Source organism: Paramisgurnus dabryanus, chromosome 14 (assembly GCF_030506205.2).
Source record: "Paramisgurnus dabryanus chromosome 14, PD_genome_1.1, whole genome shotgun sequence".
In the NCBI taxonomy this organism is placed as follows: Eukaryota; Metazoa; Chordata; class Actinopteri; order Cypriniformes; family Cobitidae; genus Paramisgurnus; species Paramisgurnus dabryanus.
In genome coordinates this window covers 25,058,015-25,079,082 of record NC_133350.1, presented here as the reverse complement: position 1 = coordinate 25,079,082, position 21,068 = coordinate 25,058,015, and the positions used below count along the sequence as shown (strand labels likewise).

The following is a 21,068-nucleotide window of genomic DNA, read 5'->3' as shown; positions in this document are numbered from 1 at the left end:
CGCGTTTTTAATACCATGCGCATTATCTTCCGAGGTCTAACAGCTTCGCGTCAAGTCAAACACAACTTAAGAACGTCCTCGAGATTGCGCAGGTCATTAGATATTAGAGAGAGAGAGAGAGAGAGAGAGAGAGAGAGAGAGAGAGAGAAGAATAAAGGTCTGACATCAGGTACCCAGGTCAGGGAAGCTAGAAGACAATAAACGTGTCAAAAGTATATAGCCATGGCACTCATCTCATTATAAGCTCATTTAAACTATAGTTTAATAAAATAATGTATGTTACCAGCAATACATCAATTACAACCTTACTATAGTGATTGTATTTACTAGCTGCTGACCACCTTCAAAAGTGCATAACTCACATGTAAAAATCATTAAACAATTCCATAAATGTTTCTTAGTTTAAAAAAGCTTTTTTTATTAACTTTTTGTTATTGCACTTTAATTGTAAAGATGTTCCTACAATTAAAAACAACTAGTTTGAGATGTACATTCCCTTGTCGTTTTTGAACTCTACTAGAATCCTCCACCTCTCCCCGCTTTTTTTTTCACTCTGAGTAAAGTTAAAATGATTTACTTTTTACTTTTACTTGAGTAGATTTTTAGACCAGTAACTTTACTTTTACTTAAGTAAAATATTATAAAAGTAACTTTACTTTTACTTGAGTACAATATTTTATTACTTTTTCCACCTCTGCATATATGTCAGGAGTGGAGAAACATTTATTAGTCTAGCATTTGTCGTGAGATTTTGGCCTATAAAGGGGACAATGAAAATAATAACAGTAAGTACTTTTTTCTTCCACAGATTGCGAATGGATACTTTGTGCATTTTTTTGCACCAACCAGTCTTCAACGAGTTCCAAAGATGGTTGCTTTCGTTATAGATAAAAGCGGCTCCATGTTTGGAAATAAAATGAAACAGGTAAGTCATGATTTTTGTAAAATACCAAACTACTGTCAGTACATCTTTAGACAAAATACCTGTCATGTTAAACAATCACCTGTGTTTGGTGTCTGGATGATAGACCAAGGAGGCAATGTTGACCATTCTCGATGAACTTCCAGAAGACGACTACTTTGCACTTATTGTGTTTTCAACAACCTTTGTTTTATGGAGACCACATTTAAGCAAAGCAACTCAGGAAAATGTGGAAGCAGCGAAGGAATTCGTCAGAACTATTGAAGCTTATGGAAGTAAATGCAAACAAGAAATTATCATTGACCCAATAAAGAATGCTTAAAGGAACACACCCACATTTTGGGAATTTAGCTTGTTCATTGTATCCCTCAGAGTTAGATAAGTTTGTACATACCTTTTTCATCTCCGTGCGTGCTGTAACTCTATCTTGTTTTTCCGGAGATTCTAGCGTGCAGCAGGGGGCGTCATTGTCTGTGTGTATATTTACATACTGGATAAGCTTGTGTTTTGCCTCCACCCCCAAAGGGAACAGCGTGACTACTAAATAAGGATAGTTCGCCCAAAAATTTAAATAATGTCATTAATGACCCCCCCCCCCTTATGTCGTTCTAAACTAAGAAGACCTCCGTTCATCTTCGGAACACAGTTTAAGATGTTTTAACATTAGATTTAGTCCGAGAGCTTTCTGTCTCCTCCATTGAAAATCTATGTACGGTTTCCATGTCCAGAAAGGTAATAAAAACATCATCAAAGTAGTCCATGTGACATCAGTGGGTCAGTAAGATTGTGTTGAAGCAACGAAAATACAGTTTGGTCCAAAAATAGCAGAATAACGACTTTATTCAGCATTGTCTTCTCTTCCGGCTCGAGCGTGAAGTCACGTGACTGTAGTGACGCGGCTGCCCTGTTCCTCAGACATGTTTGCTACGTTTTTTTTCTTTCAAACTTATAGCGTGCGTCTCCCCAGACTGTAAAGCTTGGTCGCACAAAACAAAAGAAAAATAAAAGAAGCTGGGGCGGAACAAATAACAGTCAGCCGCATCATACGTCACTGACTTTATGCGGCACCGCAGTCGGATGACGTCAAAGTACCGCGAGTCGTCTTTGTCGTCATCTCTTTGTCAGTTCTTGCAGCCCAGCATGAGTCCAAACACACAGAAGTTACACTGAGATCGTTGTATTCTTTATATAATTGGCTACATGTTTTGTCTATCAATATTTTCCATGAAGTCATTGGCTGATGGAGGAACGAGCGAGCGATTGGTAACATCTCTAAAGGACGTCACGTTTTCGACGGCGCTGTTTGGATGATCTATTATACTACCGCCCTATTTAAAATACAAACTTTGAAGGCGGGTTCATGTGTTTAACGGAACGTAAACTACCGGAGTGTAATCTCATATACCCTTACATGCTACGATGTAAATAGTCCTCAGATTGTATATTATATTCTACAACCCCAAATCAGAACAAGTTGGGACACTGTAGAAATTGTGAGTAAAAAAAGGAATGGAATAATTAACTATTATCATAAACTTATATTTTATTTACAATAGAATATAAATAACATATCAAATGTTGAAAGTGAGATATTTTGAAATGTCATGCCAAATATTGGCTCATTTTGGATTTCATGAGAGCTACACATTCCAAAAAAAGTTGGGACAGGTAGCAATAAGACGCCAGAAAATTTAAATGTACAAATAAGGAAAAGCTTAAGGACTAATTTGCAACTGATTAGGTCAATTGGCAACATGATTGGGTATAAAAAAGCCTGTCAGAGTGGCAGTGTCTCTCAGTGGTCAAGATGGGCAGAGAATCACCAATTCCCCCAATGCTTCGGTGAAGAATAGTTTTCTTAGTTTCTCAGAGAAAAATTGCAAAGAGTTTGAAGTTATCATCATCTACAGTGCATAATATCCACCGTGCCAATCGCCGTTGCCAGCTAAAACTCTATAAGTCAAACAAGGAGCCATATCTAAACATGACCCAGAAGCGCAGGCGTTTTCTATGGGCTAAGGATCATTTAAAATGGACTGTGGCAAAGTGGAAAACTGTTCTGTGATCAAACAAATCAAAATGAAAACTGGGACGCCATTTCATCCGGACTAAAGAGGACAATGACAACCCAAGTTGTTATTAGCGCTCATTTCAGAAACCTGCATCTCTGATGGTTTGGGATGGCATGAGTGCGTGTGGCATAGTCAGCTTACACATCTAGAAAGGCACCATCAATGCTGAAAGGTTTATCCAAGTTTTAAGGCAACATATGCTCCCATTCAGATGTCGTCTCTTTCAGGGAAGACCTTGCATTTTCCAACATGACAATGCCAGACCACATACTGCATCAATTACAATGTCAAGACTGCGTAGAAGAAGGATCTGAGTACTGAAATGGCCAGCCTGCAGTCCAGATCTGTCACCCACAGAAAACATTTGCCGCATCATAAAGAGGAAGATGTGACAAAGAAGACCTAAGATAATTGAGCAACTAGAAGCCTGTTTTAGACAAGAATGGGACAACATTCCCATTCCTAAACATTGGTACATTGGAATGTGTAGCTCTCATGAAATCCAAAATAAGCCAATATTTGGCATGACATTTCAAAATGTCTCACTTTCTACATTTGATTTGTTATCTATATTCTATTGTAAATAAAATATAAGTTTATGAGATTTGTAAATTATTCCATTCCTTTTTTTACTCACAATTTCTATAGTGTCCCAACTTTTTCTGATTTGGGGTTGTATTACCAGACGGTCATGCGAAATCTGATGTAAACAATAGACTATATATCTATATTTCACGGATTATATGCATTTGTGGACAAAAATGGTCATTGGATTATCCACACATTTGAAACAGACTGGATTCGACTTGTAATCCCCACAAAGGTAAAAAGTTCTGTTTATTTTTCATCCGGACTTCTGTAATAAAATACTACATATGATGCTAGACTCAAAACGGCTTTACAGGGGGTATGGCTTAGCTAAATGAGATGTAAATGAGCCCTATTGTCTCTCCAGCCAGGGAAAAGTGCTACCTCTTCTTTCTCAAATTTCTCTGCATTCTCTTTATTGAATGTGTTATATTCAAATGGCCACAACTTCTCCAAATCTTATCAGATTTCCATGCGTTACACATCGTTGGAAAGCTTAGAAACCGCACTTTCAGAATCTGTGAATAACTCAAAATGCCCCAGATCCGACTTGTGTCACTACTTTTCGTGACTGGTCACATATAGTTCCTAGTATGTATACTGTAAAAAGATGGCAGTGTCCCATATGACCTTGTTATTTGTACACAGTGTGACTATACAAATCACAACACATAAATAGGAAAATGTTGGCGTTATTTTGTCACTTATTGGGAGCAGTTTGCTAGCTGGAGCCATTCACTTCCAGTCTTTGTGCTAAGCTAAGCTAGCGGGGGCTGTGTCAGACCGAGTGTGGGCGTGTTCCTTTAAAGTCAAAATCACAAATGATTAATTTGGTGCAATTCATAATCAACCCAATTCCCATAGTCAAATAACATGATATTGCACAACATTTGGCAAAATTTTTTAACATCGGCTTTACTCATTCAAGTAATAGTTTTAGCATTATTTCCAAGGTATATATCAGAATTTTTGTGTTCGTTTCAGGTACAGAAATGCATGACCCTATGATACATGCAGTGAAGATGCTTTATGAAGAACAACCCAATGGTACAGCCCCACAGAATGCGATACCAATGATCATTCTGCTGACTGATGGAGAACCAAACAGACGTATGCACACATCACCAAACTTTTAACATTTTCATCACTGTCCTAAAATTAGGTATATTTTATCTGAGCTTAAACAGATCCCAAAATCAACCAAAACACAAGAGATGGACAGGTCCCTCCATCTGAGGGTTGCCCCGCCCCCTAAAAACACCATGATATTTAGTTTAAATAACTGTGTAAGTAAAACAATACAAATAGTCCTACAAATCAAAAATCAACAGCTCACCTGAAACAATTGTGCAACTCCCTCTAGAGTTTATTTATCAAGAGTTTTGATCTTATATAAGAGAATAGGGCATAGGGATGATCACTTACAATTGGAATTCATCCACAAACAAGTTCAGTGAGAGACAACGTTTTTCAGTACTAAAAATAAAACTCCAGTAAGTAGACTGTCAATGCAATTTTATTCACAACATTGGATAAAGTGATTATTTTCTCTTTAATAGAGATGATATCTGTCAGGGACAGAAGATGATGGAGACAGTTTCACAGTTAAAGGAACAGTTTATTTGAAATGACAAAGAGTAAGTGGTCAATGGCAGATAAATAAAAGTCCAGAGAGAAACCACAGGTACACAGACACACTCCAAAATCCAAAACTCCACCAAAGATGAGGATGACGATAGGAATATCTCTTAGATCAACAGAGAGCCAGATTAAGGGCACAATAGCTCACAATATATTCAATATATTTTGCAATATATTTGCTTAGACGAGACCGGACAGAGAGTGTGTCTGTGGCTGACAGTACCCAAACGAGGGTCCGCTCCCGAGGACCGCTGTGTTCCACGACATCGAGGAGGGCGGCCTCTGGGTCTGGGGGAAGGTTAATCAGAATGTGCATTGTGAAAGTCTTGCAGGAGCTCTGGGTCAATGATGTCGTCTCATCGGGACCGAAACCCGATGAGACCCTCCCTGCCTGCCTGGACGTCTGGAATCCAGTAATTGCCGGATGGTGTAGATGTGGTTTCCTCGTCGAGAGGGGGGGTTTCTTCACCAGGTCTTGTGGGAGAAACAGAAGGGGTGACATTCAGAAGCTTGAAGAAAGATTTCCATACTCGGGAGATAAATTGTGGACCTCGATCCGAAACGATATCCTCTGGAATGCCAAAATACCTGAATACATGTTGGAAAAGAAGTTCTGCACTCTCCATGGCAGTCGGCAGTCCTTTAAGGGGTATTAATCCCAACATCTTCGAAAATCGATCCACCACTACAAAATGTAGATGTTACCCTGTGAAGTAAGCAAATCTGTGGCTCTCGATTTCCGATGTCGTAGTTCTTCTCCGCTGGGCTGAACTTGTAAAAATAATAAGCACATGGATGGAGACGGGCCGGTTCCCCTCCTGCTGGGATAGGACGGCTCCAACACCTGTAGACGAAGTGTCTACCTCCACAGTAAAAGGTTTGTTTGGATCTGGGTGAATGAGGACGGGTGCCTGGCAGAAAGTTCTCTTCAGCGTGTTAAATGTCACATCTGCTTAATCACTCCAGGTTAGATATTTGGGTTTACCTTTTAATGCAGACATCAGTGGAGATGCGATGACACTGAAGTTGCTAATGAGTTGTAACAGTCACTGTTTGTCACAGGGTTTAATACAGTTTTTTATATCAGTTCATCTTGGCCACTAGGGGGACACATAGTGACATGCCCTGTAGGGGATAAAACAGCAAGTAGCAGAGTACAGTAAGTGGTAGATCATGTTTGGAGCTGCCTCATGGTTCTTTGTCATGATAATCCTGTTTGAGAAACTTATTGTTTCCTGCTCAAATGTAAGTTTAATGCATTGTTTATTTGTTCATGATATGCATGGCTTGGTTTTATATAAGTGGGAATTGTTTAGTGTTATTTACTTGTTCTATTCTCTTGTAGAGGATTATATTATGGTGTAGCTTCTACTCAACTGCTATGGCTATGTTTGATGATTATGGACAAATAGCTGCTTTCTTGGATGAAGAAACTCTCTTTGGGATATAGTTGCATTCTATGTCACTGGCCTTAGCACCCAAAACTAGGATAAAAGTTGGAACATTATCCTCCTCTTCATCAATCTACACCATCGTGTTCATCCTCAGATAAAACTCTCTTTACTGTTTACTGGACTGATTCTAATCTCACCCTTAAAAGACTTAATGCCCATTTGCCTGGTACTGATGCCTATTAGTGATGCGCGGGTCAGCGTTTTTCCAACCCGCGGGTCCCGCTTTTATGAAATTTTTGGCCCGCCCCAACCCACCCCGCAACACTGTATCTATTTTTACAACCCGCACCGCCCCCCGCCCGCGACCATTAAAATAGACATATTAGGCATTTGTAATGTAATTAAAAAGAGGCTTTATTTCAGCCTAAAAGTGCTTGGAAACAGCCATTAGATTGCATCGCCCTGTAAAGTGGCAACAACATACGCAAATGAACCATAGAAACCAGCATGGTCCTATTAATATAGAGATAGGATAATGATAAACATTTTCAACATTTACAAAGCAGTGTTTGTATTATCTATTCACAAATTCCCTACCTTAATTTCTCCCGCAGATCGTCTTTCATCTTTTATTTCTCCGTTTGTTTTGTTGTTGTGGCTGGCAGCGGGAGCTACTTGGCGCTTCCGTGACGTGACGCCAAAGGTTTGGGGATATCAAGTTACGTTGCGCAAGTTACGTTGCGGAAGTTAAGTTTCCACGTAGGCATACGTAATTTAACCTTATCAAAGAACGTAATAAAATATAAAAATATACAGTATATTCCCAAATATTTAATATATATGCTACAGGGAATTAGACGCAACATATCTTTTATAATTTTGTTTTTAATGACCCGCCCCAATCCGCCTGCATTAAAGTTACAATTTCTTTACCCGCCCCAACCCGTCCCGCGGGTTACCCGCAGGTTACGAGACGACCCGCGCATCACTAATACCTATGGAAGTCTTAAAGAATTCTTGATGGATTTTTCAGCATTTACGAATAGGGTCTGTCGATGCAGTCTTTCCAACACTTCTTAACATGCTGAACATGGGTAACAGGGCAACATTAGAATAGATAAAATTGTCATCAATGTATACTATCACAAAACAATTAAGCAGATGTCTAAAAATATTGTGCATAAAGTCCTGGAATACGAACGGTGCATTGACAAGACCATATGGCATTACCAAGTATTCCCAGTGGCCAGTAGGGGTCACAAAAGCCGTGTTCCACTCATCACCGTCACATATTTGAATAAGATTATAAGCATTGTGTAAATCTAGTTTTGTAAACACTTTAGCACCGTGGAGCTGTTTAAGCATCGCTGGGACGAGGGGAAGAGGATAACAAAATTTTTAGCCATCTGTAATCAATACAGGGTCAAAGACCTCCATCCTTTTTTGCCACAAAGAAGAATGGTGAAGCAGCAGGGGAAGGTGATGATCGTATGTACCCTTGCTCCAAAGCTTCTGAGATGTACTTCTCCATTGCATCTTTTTCTGGGACGGTGAGTGAATAGACTTTTCCTTTGGGCACTGGTTCACCCGAAAGGTGGTCAATCGCACAGTCCCATGACAGAAGACGTCTTTGTATTTGGCATATTCTGGAGGAAAGGAAACAAATATATTATCCTTAGGACTTTCTATTGTAGTGCTGCATACCAATTTTGGAAAAGGACGATGAGGTTTTGGCATCTCAGGAAAACATTGTGGAAAACAGTGATTACTCCATCATTTCACCTCTCCAGTGTCCCAAGAGAGCTCCGGGTGATGTTCGATTAAACAGGGTCTCCCAAGTATCACGTCTGTGGTGGAATTCTCACAGACCAGAAGTTTGATCTTTTCCTGATGCAGGATACGCACTGTCAGAGTGATTTCGCTGGTGCAATGCTGGATTGATGAACAGTTAAGGAGTTTTCCGGTGACAGACTGAACTTTTAGTTTCTGTGGGATGGGCTCTTACTGGATGTTAAACTGCTGGCCCAGCAGGGCTGAGATGAAGTTCCCAGCTGACCCAGAGTCGAGAAGGGCAGGCAGTGTAACAGAGAGATTACGAAACAATAACTTAATTTTGGCTTTCAAAGGAGTGTATTTTCTGGCTGGACCGTACTCACCAGAGCTCTTGGTGGACGGATGGGGCATTCCGCGATAACATGCCCTTTGCTGGCGCAGTATAATCACAGACCCTGGGTAATCCGCCGTTGTCGCTCTGACAGTGGGATTCGTGTTGAGTCCACCTGCATTGGTTCTGGTCCTGGAGAGGGCAGCTCTGGTGGGCGATAAAGTGCAACAGTGGAATGTTGGCATGCACAACATCCGATTCTCCATGCGGATTGCTCTCTGAATGTAACGTTCGAGCCGGATGGTACCATCTAAAGATAGCTGTAAACGAAGAGAGTAAGTTTTTTTTGAAATTATAAAGAGTAAATGGACAATGGCAGATAAATAGAAGTCTGGAGGGAAACCACAGGTACACAGACACACTCCAAAATCCAAAACTCCACTGAAGATGAGGATGATAGGAATATCTATTAGATCAGTGGTTCTCAACTCCAGTCCTCGGGCCCCCCCTCCCAGAACATTTTAGATGTCTCCATATATAAAACACCTGATTCAGTTCATCAGCTTGTTAGTGTGTTAATTAAGAAAGTTTCAAACATTCTGGAAGGAGTCTAATGAGTGGGATCAGGTGTTTCATATCAGGAGACATCTAAAACATTCTGGGAGGGGAGGCCCGAGGACTAGGGTTGAGAACCACTGTATTAGATAAACAGAGAGTCAGGTTAAGTCCACAATAGCTCACAATATAGTTTGCTTAGACGAGACCGCACAGAGTGTGAGTCTGTGGCTGATTTATATAGAGCAGTCATAATGAAGAGGCGACAGGTGCAGCAAATCAAAAGTCCGGTGATTGTGTAATGAGAAGTGTGTGTGTGGAAGGACCTGGCGAATCTGTGACAATATAGAATCATTAATAAATTAGTCATGACAAAAAATTATGTAGCCTATTTTTTATAAAGACTTTGAACCGGTTCATGGAACGAAAACAAAAACCAGAAACTTTTGATGTTTTGCAAGGAACAGAAATTAAACCAAAAACTTTCAAAAAATATATGTTCTGGATCAGAATCGCTTATTTAAAATAATGGTTACCGGTTAATACCGTTATTTTTTGTTCTTTGACAAGTTTTCTGTGCAATATCGGTGAAGTTCACTTCCGGTCGTCGTTGACTCAAAAGAGAAATGAGAAGCTTGCCACCAGCAAGTAGTCTACTCAAGCCCAAGTCTCTAATGCTCAGTCATAAGAGGTAAATGTCTACCAAGTATCTGAAGATGTTTGTTTTTTTAATACTTATTAGTGGTGTAATGGATCGCAGTTGGTCAGTGATCTGTACAGATCACGACCCACGGTTCGGCTCGCATGCGATTCGCAGATTTATACGCAAATTTAAATAGGATTATAGTTGATAATTTGCATGTGTTTCAAAGGCTTGCAAATGTTAACACTTAAGTGATTTTAAACAATTTAACCACAAAAAGGCACTACAGTGAGCATTTTTTTAATGCACAGATGCACATGCCATTGAATGTGTCCGGTCCAACTCCAATCAAACGTGATTATCCCTATACCCTTCAAAGATCAGAACTCTTGATGTTTAAACATTAGAGAGAGCTGTGCTACTGTATCTCAAACTGTAGTCCAATAAAATACATTTGGCGAATAAAGCACTAAAAAACAACATAATTTTCACTTTATGTGGAGCAACTGTTTTTGCTGCATCTTCTTCCTGAAGCGCCGTTTGGAATTTGTAATCTGTCTGTGTGTGTGCGGAGAGGCGCGTTTCAAAAAGCAAGCGAATAATCTTTCTGTTCTTGACATAGGACACATACAAACAAAATGATCTCAAACTACCACAGTATTCTTTTTCTAAAAAAAACACTTGTTTATGTCTTAAGTGTATGTATAGATTAGAGGCAGAAACCAGGCCCGTGCTTATCTTAAAGAGACAGTAACCTCAATTAACATACTTAAGTCTGTCATTAATGTTAATCAAACCCAAGACAAAGAGAAAATCACTTCTGTAGCTCTAAAATAATGATAATAATATTTAATTTATACAATAAAGACAGTGTTATTATTAATTTAATTCGATTTTTTGCATTCATGAATATTGCAAATTATTGTTGCTGTTCCTGTAGGCAGAATCTTTTTTCTCATATGATTATGGCCAGTTGTTGTTGCTGTATTGGCAAAGGCCTTGCAGCTATGTAGCCAGTTATTTGCAGATTGAGCTATGTACAATTGATATGTGTTAAGTTGTTTGCCAAAAAACGACATGGCAGAAATTGTCCTTGTCTTAATTTATGTAAAATGCTGAAACAAATGTAGGCATGTCAGAATTACAGTTATGCCGCTTACATAATGTAGCCTTTTTTAATGTTTGATGACAACATAGAGACTTAAGGAAAATTATGTAGACTTATAATTTAAGTTTAATGTCTGATATTGACAACGATATTGAAAATCCTATTGGAAATCCACAAATGGCGCCGCCCAAGTGGCAGCCTGTTACAGCAGCTCTTATTAAGTTTGTATTTTTTTACTTACTCTATAGGGTTTAGGCACTTTGTGTTTTTTCTTTTTTAGTGTATTTTGTAAATTGCACAGATGGACATTAACAAAGGCACCGAGTTTGCTCTACTTTTCCTACTTTTTTGGACTTTGTTTACAGAGCCGGACAGTAACGGAGTACATTTACTTGAGTACAGTACTTAAGTACAATTTTGAGGGATCTCTACTTTACTCGAGTATCATTTTTTTGGAGTACTCATGACTTTACTCAAGTACATTTGAGAGGCAAATATTTTACTCTTTACTCCACTACATTTCTATCCATAACCATAAGTACCCGTTACTTTTTCTTAAAAAAAGGGAAAAATTAAAATCTCAGAAACCCTCAATTTGTTGTTTCCCTCTCTTAAACGTGATTGGATTGTGCAGGCGCAACTGATTGGGACAGCCTATCAGCAATCACCTTCAGCTTTCCGCCAAAGTCACCATGGTCAGATTTAGATAAGAGACGAAACCACTCACGAAACAATGGATGAAGACGCAGCAGGTCCATTCTGGGAATGTGTCAACCCGTGGCCCCACCTCGCCAGACTATTTAAATGTTCTGAGCAAGTTAATGATAGTTTTCTTTTCAAGTGTTTGCTGTGTTTACCAAAACAAAACTTCAGCGGCAGGAATCACTGGTGAGCCCGGATTATTGTTGTTCAAAATGAATTACTCGTCAAAACATCACACTCTTACTTGATCTGGACAAACTCAGCATCACAAGACAGGTTTAAGACTCCAGCTTCGACATTTGACCACTGTTTATGATTAAACTGGTTTGCAGTAACATTAATTTCTTAATATATGCCAGGAGTCCAAAATAATGAATCTGTAACGCTCATTATTTTGAATAGAAATCATCATCCGTAAAACATTTATTCTCTTCTTCTTCGGTTTATTTGTGTTCAAATAGATAAAATATACAGAATCCGCCAGGGCTTTTAGTACAATGGTGAGCATATTTGGGGAAATAATGATTAATTATCACATGTTAGTAAAATATTTAGTCATACAGAATAACATTTCTATTAATTTTCCACTGAATTATGCGATCTGAAGAGCTCAAAGAGCGAACGGAGTGAGATGTGTGTCTCCTCTTCCTGATTTGCATCAGATTTGACCTCAGAGCTCTATCATTTGCTGTACAGCTGTCAATCATCTCACATGGTTCAACGTGCACTGTGGCAGTAGTAATGCAATATTTAGAAAATGTACTCTTGTACTCTTGATACTCAAGTACTTTTAAAAACAAGTACTTTTGTACTTTTACTTAAGTAGACATCTGACTGTAGTACTTTTACTTTTACTTGAGTAAAATTTAGCAAGGGGTAACTGTACTTTTACTCAAGTACTGAAGCTGTGTACTCTGTCCGCCTCTGTTTGTTTACAGTCGCGTTTGGAAACTCTGTTCACAGCAGCGGTCATATTGTTTACACCAGAGATCAGCTGTTAGCATTCCGTAACACGGTGATGCCACTACAGGAAAAACCGGACATTCCCCAGGAGCTAAGAAGGAGACGACGGGGAAATCGTGCTGGGGTCTCTGTGTCGGATTAAAAGGAGACCTTACAGTACATTGTTATGGGAAATGTGAGATCTTTAACCAACAAGATGGATGAGCTATCGGAGGGAATTCCGGGAGTGTAGCATCATGTTGTTTACGGAGTCATGGCTAACTTTGCTAACACCAGATATGACCGTGGCTTTGGATGGATTTCAACTATTGCGCGCGGACAGAACGATGGAGAGCGGTAAGAGAAAGGGAGGAGGACTGGTAATTTTTGTGAATAATAGATGGTGTAAATCTGGTCACATTACTATTTAAGAACAGATCTGTGGTAAGGACATTGAGCTGCTAGCCGTTAGCATGAGGCCGTACTATTTGCCTAGGGAATTTTCGCATGTTATCGTGATAGTGGTGTATACTCCCCCTTCGACCGATAGTGAATCGGCATGTGACGTCCTGCATTCTGTTGTCAACAAATTGTTAACACAGAGCCCAAACGCCCTCCTCATTATCTCTGGAGATTTCAATCATGCCCCGCCATCCTCTACTCTACCCACATTTATCCAGTATGTTTTATGTTATACTAGAGACAATAAAAACATTGGATATATTTTATGCAAACTCAAAGGAGGCTTACATTTCAGCACCCCTCCTCCCCATGGGTAAATCGGATCACAACCTGGTTTATCTCCAACCTGTGTACAAACCTCTTGTATGCAGGCAACCAGCTGTTTCCCGTACAGTGAGAAAATGGTCTGATGAGACCAATGAGGCTCTGAAGGACTGTTTTGAAACAACTATGTGGGAGGAATTATGTAATAATCATGGAGAGAATATTGACAATTTAACAGACTGTATTACGGATTATATTAATTTCTGTGTGGAAAATACTGTACCTTCCAGGACTGTAAGGTGTTTTCCCAACAACAAGCCATGGATTAACCCTGATATAAAGACTCTTCTTAAAGAGAAGAAGAAGATCTTTAAATCTGGAAACCAGGAAGATCTGAGAAATGTCCAGAGAGAGCTGAGAAGGAAGATCAGAGAAGGAAAAGCATGCTACAGGAAGAAGATGGAGGATCAGTTGCAGCAGAACAACGTCAGTGGTGTGTGGAAGGGGCTAAAAACCATCACTGGTCATAAGGAGTCCAACTCTCAGGTTGAGGGTGACCTGAAGTGGGTGAATGATCTAAATCTATTTTTTTATAGATTTGACCAGCCACTCTCACCTACCTCCATCCAGTTCCCTCTGCTGAAACCTCCCCTCTCTGCTTCCATAGCAGATTGCTCCAGCCCCATCATTCTCTGCACTGCTATTAACTCACAGCCTACACATAACACATCTTACTCTCCCTCCCTGCTAATTCCCTCCAGCCCCCACTCCAACCAATACACAATGTTCCTTACTGAAGCACAGGTGAGAATGGAGCTCAGGAAAATCAAAGTAAAGAAGGCTACCAGATGGCATCAGCTCCAGACTACTTAATACCTGTGCAGACCAGCTGTGCGGCATATTGCTGTACATTTTTGAACTGAGCAACAAGCTGGGGAAGGTGCCACAGCTATGGAAAACATCCTGTGTAGTGCCTGTACCAAAGACGTCGTGCCCAAAAGACCTGGGGGATCATCGACCAGTAGCACTGACCTCGCATCTGATGAAGATATTAGAGAGGCTGGTACTAACTCATATGCGACCTCTAGTGAGCCCATTAATGGATCCACTTCAGTTTGCTTACCAACCCGGCACTGGAGTGGAAGACGCTGTCATCTTCTTCCTGAATCGTGCTATTTTACACTTAGAAAAGGCTGGGAGCACTGTGAGAGTCATGTTTTTTGACTTCTCCAGTGCTTTTAACACTATCCAACCTACGCTTCTGAGGGATAAGATGATGTACATGGGAGTGGACCATCATCTGTGTTCCTGGATATTGGACTATCTTACCGACCGATTACAGTATGTGAGAATCCGTGACTGTGAGTCTGACATGGTTGTCTGCAACATTGGAGTCCCGCAGGGAACGGTTCTGGCTCCGTTTCTTTTTACCATCTACACTGCAGACTTCAAGTTTAATTCATCAACCTGTCACCTACAGAAATTCTCTGACAACTCTGCCATCGTCGGTTTGATTTCAGATGATGATGATAAGGGGTACAAAGGACTGATCCAGGACTTTGTGGACTGGTGCCAACGGAGCTGCCTCCAGGTAAATGCGGGGAAAACCAATGAACTGGTGGTGGATTTCCGTAGGCGTAAACAGACTTCCTTACCATCAGTGAATATTCAGGGAAAGGACATCATGAGAGTGGACTCTTATAAATACCTGGGTGTGTATTTAAACAAAAAAATGGACTGGACAGATAATACTAAGGCAATCTACAAGAAAGGACAGAGCAGACTCTTTCTGCTGAGGAGACTAAGGTCTTTTGGGGTGCAAAGAGAGCTACTGAAGACCTTTTATGACTCTGTGGTTGCCTCAGCCATATTTTATGGTGTAGTATGCTGGTGTAGTAGCATTTCTATTGCAAAAATGAAGAGATTGGACAAGCTGATCAGAAAGGCCAGCTCAGTCCTTGGGATTCCTCTGGACACTGTAAAGGAGGTGGGAGAAAGGAGGATGGTAGCAAAGCTATCATCATTGTTGGAGAACGACACTAACCCACTGTATGAAATGGTTTCAGCTCTGAGAAGCTCCTTCAGTGACAGACTGTTACATCCTGAGTGTCTGAGGGAGCAATACAGACATTCTTTTCTCCCTGCTGCTATAAGACTTTACAATCGGAGCTGCTCCCAGTGAACCAGTCACCATTATATACATCTTGTTGATACAGTAATTTTGAAAAATGTGCAATATCTTTTAGGTGCAATATGTCTGTAAACACTATATATACTTCTTTTGCTTATAATGATAATGTTTATTATATTATTATGTCTTCTTTTTGTTTTTGCTGTTATAACACTGAAATTTCCCCATTGTGGGACGAATAAAGAAATATCTAATCTAATCTCTAATCTAATGATTAGCCTACTTATTTGTGTGTCCCACAACTGACAGAACGTTATTAACCGGTTCGGGAACTTTATTTTTTTGTTCTAACCGGTTCAAGAACGTCAATTTTAGGGTTGAACCGAAAACCCGAAACGTTAAAATACTGTTTCTGTTCGGAACGAACCAATTGGGAAAAATCTGGTTCAAAGTCCTGCTTATAATGCTAGCTAACTGTCATGATGTTTAAAGTTAAGTTTAAGTTTAATTGGTGGCTTTATGGTAAATGGTTTAAAAACATTGCAATAAATTAATGGTTTGAAGAAGAATATTAGGCTTTCCTTTGTGTGCACTTGCCCTTACAAGTAATTCTGGCTGTATTATTTGTCTCCCTCAAAAAATGCTCTTGAAAAATGCTACATTTATTGTCCCCCCTGTCAAATTTAATTTACGTCCATGGTCTATACTGCAGCGCAACCCAGGAGAATTTTTTCTTTTTTTTTAACTAAAACAGGGTCTTCAGAGTTTACAGTCTCTGTTTACAAGGGTCGAAAACTCTGGAAGTGTATATGCCAGGCATACTGTAACTGTAGCAAAAGTAATGCATTAAAACAAAAACGCATTAATGTAAACATAGTCTAAATGGTAAAAAAATTGGCTTGAGCGGTTCCTATACTATCCAGCAGTTTTTTATATACATTGTTTTCTCTCTTGTTTAATTGTATTGCTCTTGCCTGTGTATTTTGAATAATTGAATGAATAATGCATTTCATACTCTGTTTAAGATCCAATAAGTCTTCCTGAGATCCAGGAAAGCATTCGTAATGCCATTGGTGGGAACTTCAGTGTGTTCTCTTTGGCCTTTGGCAACGATGCAGATTATGGATTTTTGGATGTTTTGAGCAAGCAGAACAATGGAGTAGCACGCAGAATTTATGAGGATTCAGATGCTCCACTTCAGCTAAAGGTAAGAACACTCTATAATGTAGATTCCTTTAACATTGAGAGCTATTGTGAAAACCTGAACACTGTCACTGATAGTTTGCTAATGATTTACTGTCAAGGGATTTTATGAAGAAGTGGCAAGTCCTCTCCTTTCAGACGTGAATTTTCACTATCCTGATAACACTGTTAACTCGCTGACAAAAAGCCACTTCAAACAGCTCTTCAATGGCTCTGAGATCATGGTCGCTGGCCAACTTAATGACATTGAAATGAACAACTTTTTGGTTGAAGTATCTGCCCAAGGGGTGAGTGTATCAACCATCTTATATTGAAATCATACTATAGACCAAAGCCCATGTCTGAAAAACGATAATTTCAAATATTATTATTTTTTGACTGGTTTGTGTACAGTAATAATAATGAATCCCTCTAATATCCTGGTATTTATTAAGTAAAAAAATGATTGCATGTCTGTGTGATTAATATAACATGTTAAAGTGAAAAAGGCACATTTCTGTCTTTGCACTTTTTTATTGCAAATGTACAATCTTATTACTGCTATGCATGTTAAAATGCCCTCTAAGATAGATTCAGTATACTTATCGTGCACAGCTGACAATATACAGTTTTTTATTTTGGTCTCCTTAAAGGGAAAGTTACCAAAAAAAAAAAAATTCTGTCATCATTTACTTACTGTACTGTCAAGTTGTTCCAAACCTACATTTTTCGTTCTGTTGAACACAATGAAAGATATTTTAAAGAATGTTTGTAACCAATCTGATCTGTAGCACTACTTACTTTCATAGTCAGAAAAAATTATAATATGGAAGCAGAGGTGGGTAGTAACGAATTACATTTACTTTGTTACATTTACTTGAGTACATTTTTTGGGTAACTAGTACTTTTAGAGTAAATTTAAGGATGGGTACTTTTTACTCTTACTCAAGTACATTTCTAATGAAAAAACTGTACTTTTACTTCACTACATTTGGTGGCGTTACTGCGCTACTTTCAAATGGTAATAATTAATGAATATATATATATATTTAAACTTTATAGGGCGTGTTCGAAAGTTTTGCGAGACAGGCTGTGTCACCCTTTAGCGCGCGACCGCGCGTAGATGATAGGAGAAGCAGTTGCGGGCGCCTGTGCGTTGTGCGAGATATCGGAGGCCGATCATGCGTGGCTTCAAGTTCGGTCTATATTTTCACTCCAAGAGGTCAAAAAGAATAGTTTCATAATGCGATGCATGCTTTGTTCAATAAACGAGCTGACATCTCAGCGTAGGAATTCAAGATCCAACCTGAAGTAAGTGTCAGTAATGTCTATTTGAACACTATTAATGGTCATTTCACACACTGTCCGAGTTCTTTTGCCATATGCACTCTTGTGCAAGCGATGACAAAACCTAGTGTAAGTTAAACCATACAAACAGCACGTTCACATCTGCACATTACCCCACATCTAAACAAACTGAACAGCATAATGTAAGGACGTCTTGCATTTATACACAAATCCAGACACCTCACTAATGTGTAGAAAATACATTCAATTAAAAACGGGATTGTATTTTATTTAAATCCTTCCTAAAGAATGAATAAAAGAAAAAAATAAAAGAATAAAGTTTGATTTTAAAGAAACAGGTATTATATATTATAATAAATGTAGAGTTGATTTGCACAAACAGATAAGTTCCATATGAAATTCTAAAATGATCATTTTTATCAACCCCCTTTTATGTTCAGTAATTGCACTTTAATGGCAATGAAAATAACTTATTCATATAAAAACATGATAACAAACAGACACACACGTTATTTTTTGTTTACTGTTTGCATGTTTAAAGGCAGACGCTCACAGGTGTGTTGTGAACATGAAAATAAATACAGAGTTAACCATCAGAAAACATCTGTGTCACGTTGTGTGATTTTAATGTACCCATTGCAGGACTGAGATAGGCTGCTTTACTTGTATATAAACAGAACAATGAAACTTTTAAGGAGAGGTTTGTGAAAACCCTCCAAGTAGTCTGAAATTCAGTGCTTTTGCGCTACTTCTTTATCAGATCCGAAGTAACGAGTAACTAACTACTTGAGTACTTTTACTGGAGTACATTTTTGTATAAGTACTTGTACTTTTACTTGAGTACAGATTTTGGGTACTCTACCCACCTCTGTATGGAAGTGAATGTTGCCCCAGATTTTTTTGGTGACAAACATTCTTCCATTGTGTTCAACAGAACAAAGTCATTTATACAGGTTTGTAACAATTTGATGGTAAGTTAATGATGACAGAATGCATTTTTATTATTCTGTGAACTATCCTTTTAACAATCCTCTTCATTTGTAAAATGGTTTGCGGGACACCTATAACTGATCTAGATTTGCTTTAATTTCAACAGCTGGATAATTTTGAGGTGAAAGGTCAGGCAATTGCTCAGGAGTGGAAAACTGTATTCCCTGATGAAGACTATGTTTTTGGAAACTTCATTGAGCGTCTATGGGCGTATCTGACCATCCAGGATCTCTTGGATAAAAAGTCAGCATCTTTAGCATAATGAATGAAAAGGCCAACAATCCTGATCTCTATTGAACTTTTAGTAAAAAATAAAAGTACAATATTAAAATGAAATGTTAAAAATCCAATTTGCATTGATTGTCTTTAATTATTTTAACTGTGTTTCAGTTTAGTATTTTCTCGGAGAAGTGAGAATTTTCTAATATTGTCTTACAGAGACAAGGGTTCACCGGAGGAGAAAGGAAACGCCACAGATGAGGCTTTGAAACTCTCACTGAAGTACAACTTTGTCACACCACTTACCTCAATGGTCGTCACTAAACCTGAAAGTGAGGACGCGCTCATTGCTGATAAGTTGACTGAAGGTACGATAACACAAACCACCAACATGCATGGAACTGCTAAACATGTTAAAGCAGCAGTTATTCAAATTTCAGTCTTGCCCTCTTACACTGTAAAAAGTAAAACAAAAATGTCTTTAGGTGTTAACAATTCGAGTAGTTTTTTAAGTTGATCCAACTCTTCACTTTTTACAGTATACAGATGGGACAGTTGTTTGGAGTATTTGCATAATTTGGTAACACTTTCTATAAAGCCTGTATGTATAATGCATATTATAAAACGGGCAGTTCTGGTTCTTCATTCTGATTGGTTGAAACGCGTTCTAAGCCGTGATAAAATACACCGGTAACCTCACAGTTCAGACCACATTACATAAGTATCACTGCGCCACTGTTGCTGCGTACTGATTTATGAAAATAAACAACAGTGTCTTTAGTAATAAAAAGAGTTGATACATTCATACAGTCTTTCAAATACAACCGGCACTTTGAGTTTAACCGTAATGCTGGTGTGGCCCGGGATGAAATTGAGTTTGACACCCCTGGTGTAAATGTTTTTAATTAATACACATTTAAAATGACCATGAATTAACTCTAATACAGCAAATTCTAATAATTAAATTTGCATAGTCATTGATATAAAAAGCTTCTTTTTTGCATATAATACAAGCATTGTCTAAAAATGAAAATAGGCTTTTACTTAATTATTATTACAAGACCATCATGTAGCCTAATATTAGACACCAAAACCAAGTGAAGAAAATGATATTTAATTTGCAAGTCTGAACTGAACATCAACGCAGACATGAATTTCCTCACAGAAGTTTAAGATCATATACATCCTGAACGTAGATATATAAATGAACACAGAGAAGGGAAGTTTAACACTGTGAAGCACAAGCATGCTGAAACCATCAGGACATAAACGGGCTTATTTTATTGCACTTGAAACCTTACCTCCAGATAAAGTATTAAACTGGACTGATGATTTAAATGTTGTTTACTCACATGTGCATTGTTAACTCTCCGGATAACTCTCGTTCACTTCTCCACAAACTGTTTGTTTACAGTGTCGCGTGAGCAGCAACACTGTAGGTTCGACTTCATTTGGCACTAAGCAGACCTCTTGGTGATGTCAAAGTACCGCGAGAGCGATTCAAAGCAGATTTCTCCATGTGATAACTGGAATCGCTCTTGCGCTACTTTGTTGTCACTCGCCTGTGGGTTCTTGTGGCGCCACAGCAGTCTGCGCCCCAGCCCTGCTGAAAAAAACAGCATCAAACCAGCATGGACCAGCATGGGAATTATGCTGGTCTATGCTGGTTTAGCTGGTGGTCACAGCATACCAGCACCAAAACACAACATATGCTGGTATGACCAGCTTGGGATGCTGGTGCTAATGCTGGTTTAGCTGGTGCTAATGCTGGTGATGATGCTGGTTTGATGCTGGTTTAGCTGGTGTTCACTAGAAAACCAGCACCAAAACACAACATATGC

The 21,068-nt window shown here is 39.0% G+C and overlaps 1 protein-coding gene across 1 annotated transcript in view; it reads left to right on the top strand.

Annotated features, from left to right (window-relative positions):
* The window catches only part of LOC135719162 (inter-alpha-trypsin inhibitor heavy chain H3-like), a 31,830-nt gene that overhangs the window by 6,494 nt on the left and 4,268 nt on the right, over positions 1-21,068 (top strand). The window contains exons 9-15 of the mRNA XM_065241748.1: positions 809-925; positions 1,029-1,197; positions 4,567-4,692; positions 16,554-16,735; positions 16,833-17,018; positions 19,115-19,251; positions 19,447-19,595. Of these exons, the coding sequence (XP_065097820.1) occupies positions 809-925; positions 1,029-1,197; positions 4,567-4,692; positions 16,554-16,735; positions 16,833-17,018; positions 19,115-19,251; positions 19,447-19,595 (1,066 nt within the window). The remainder of the gene's footprint in view (positions 1-808; positions 926-1,028; positions 1,198-4,566; positions 4,693-16,553; positions 16,736-16,832; positions 17,019-19,114; positions 19,252-19,446; positions 19,596-21,068) is intronic.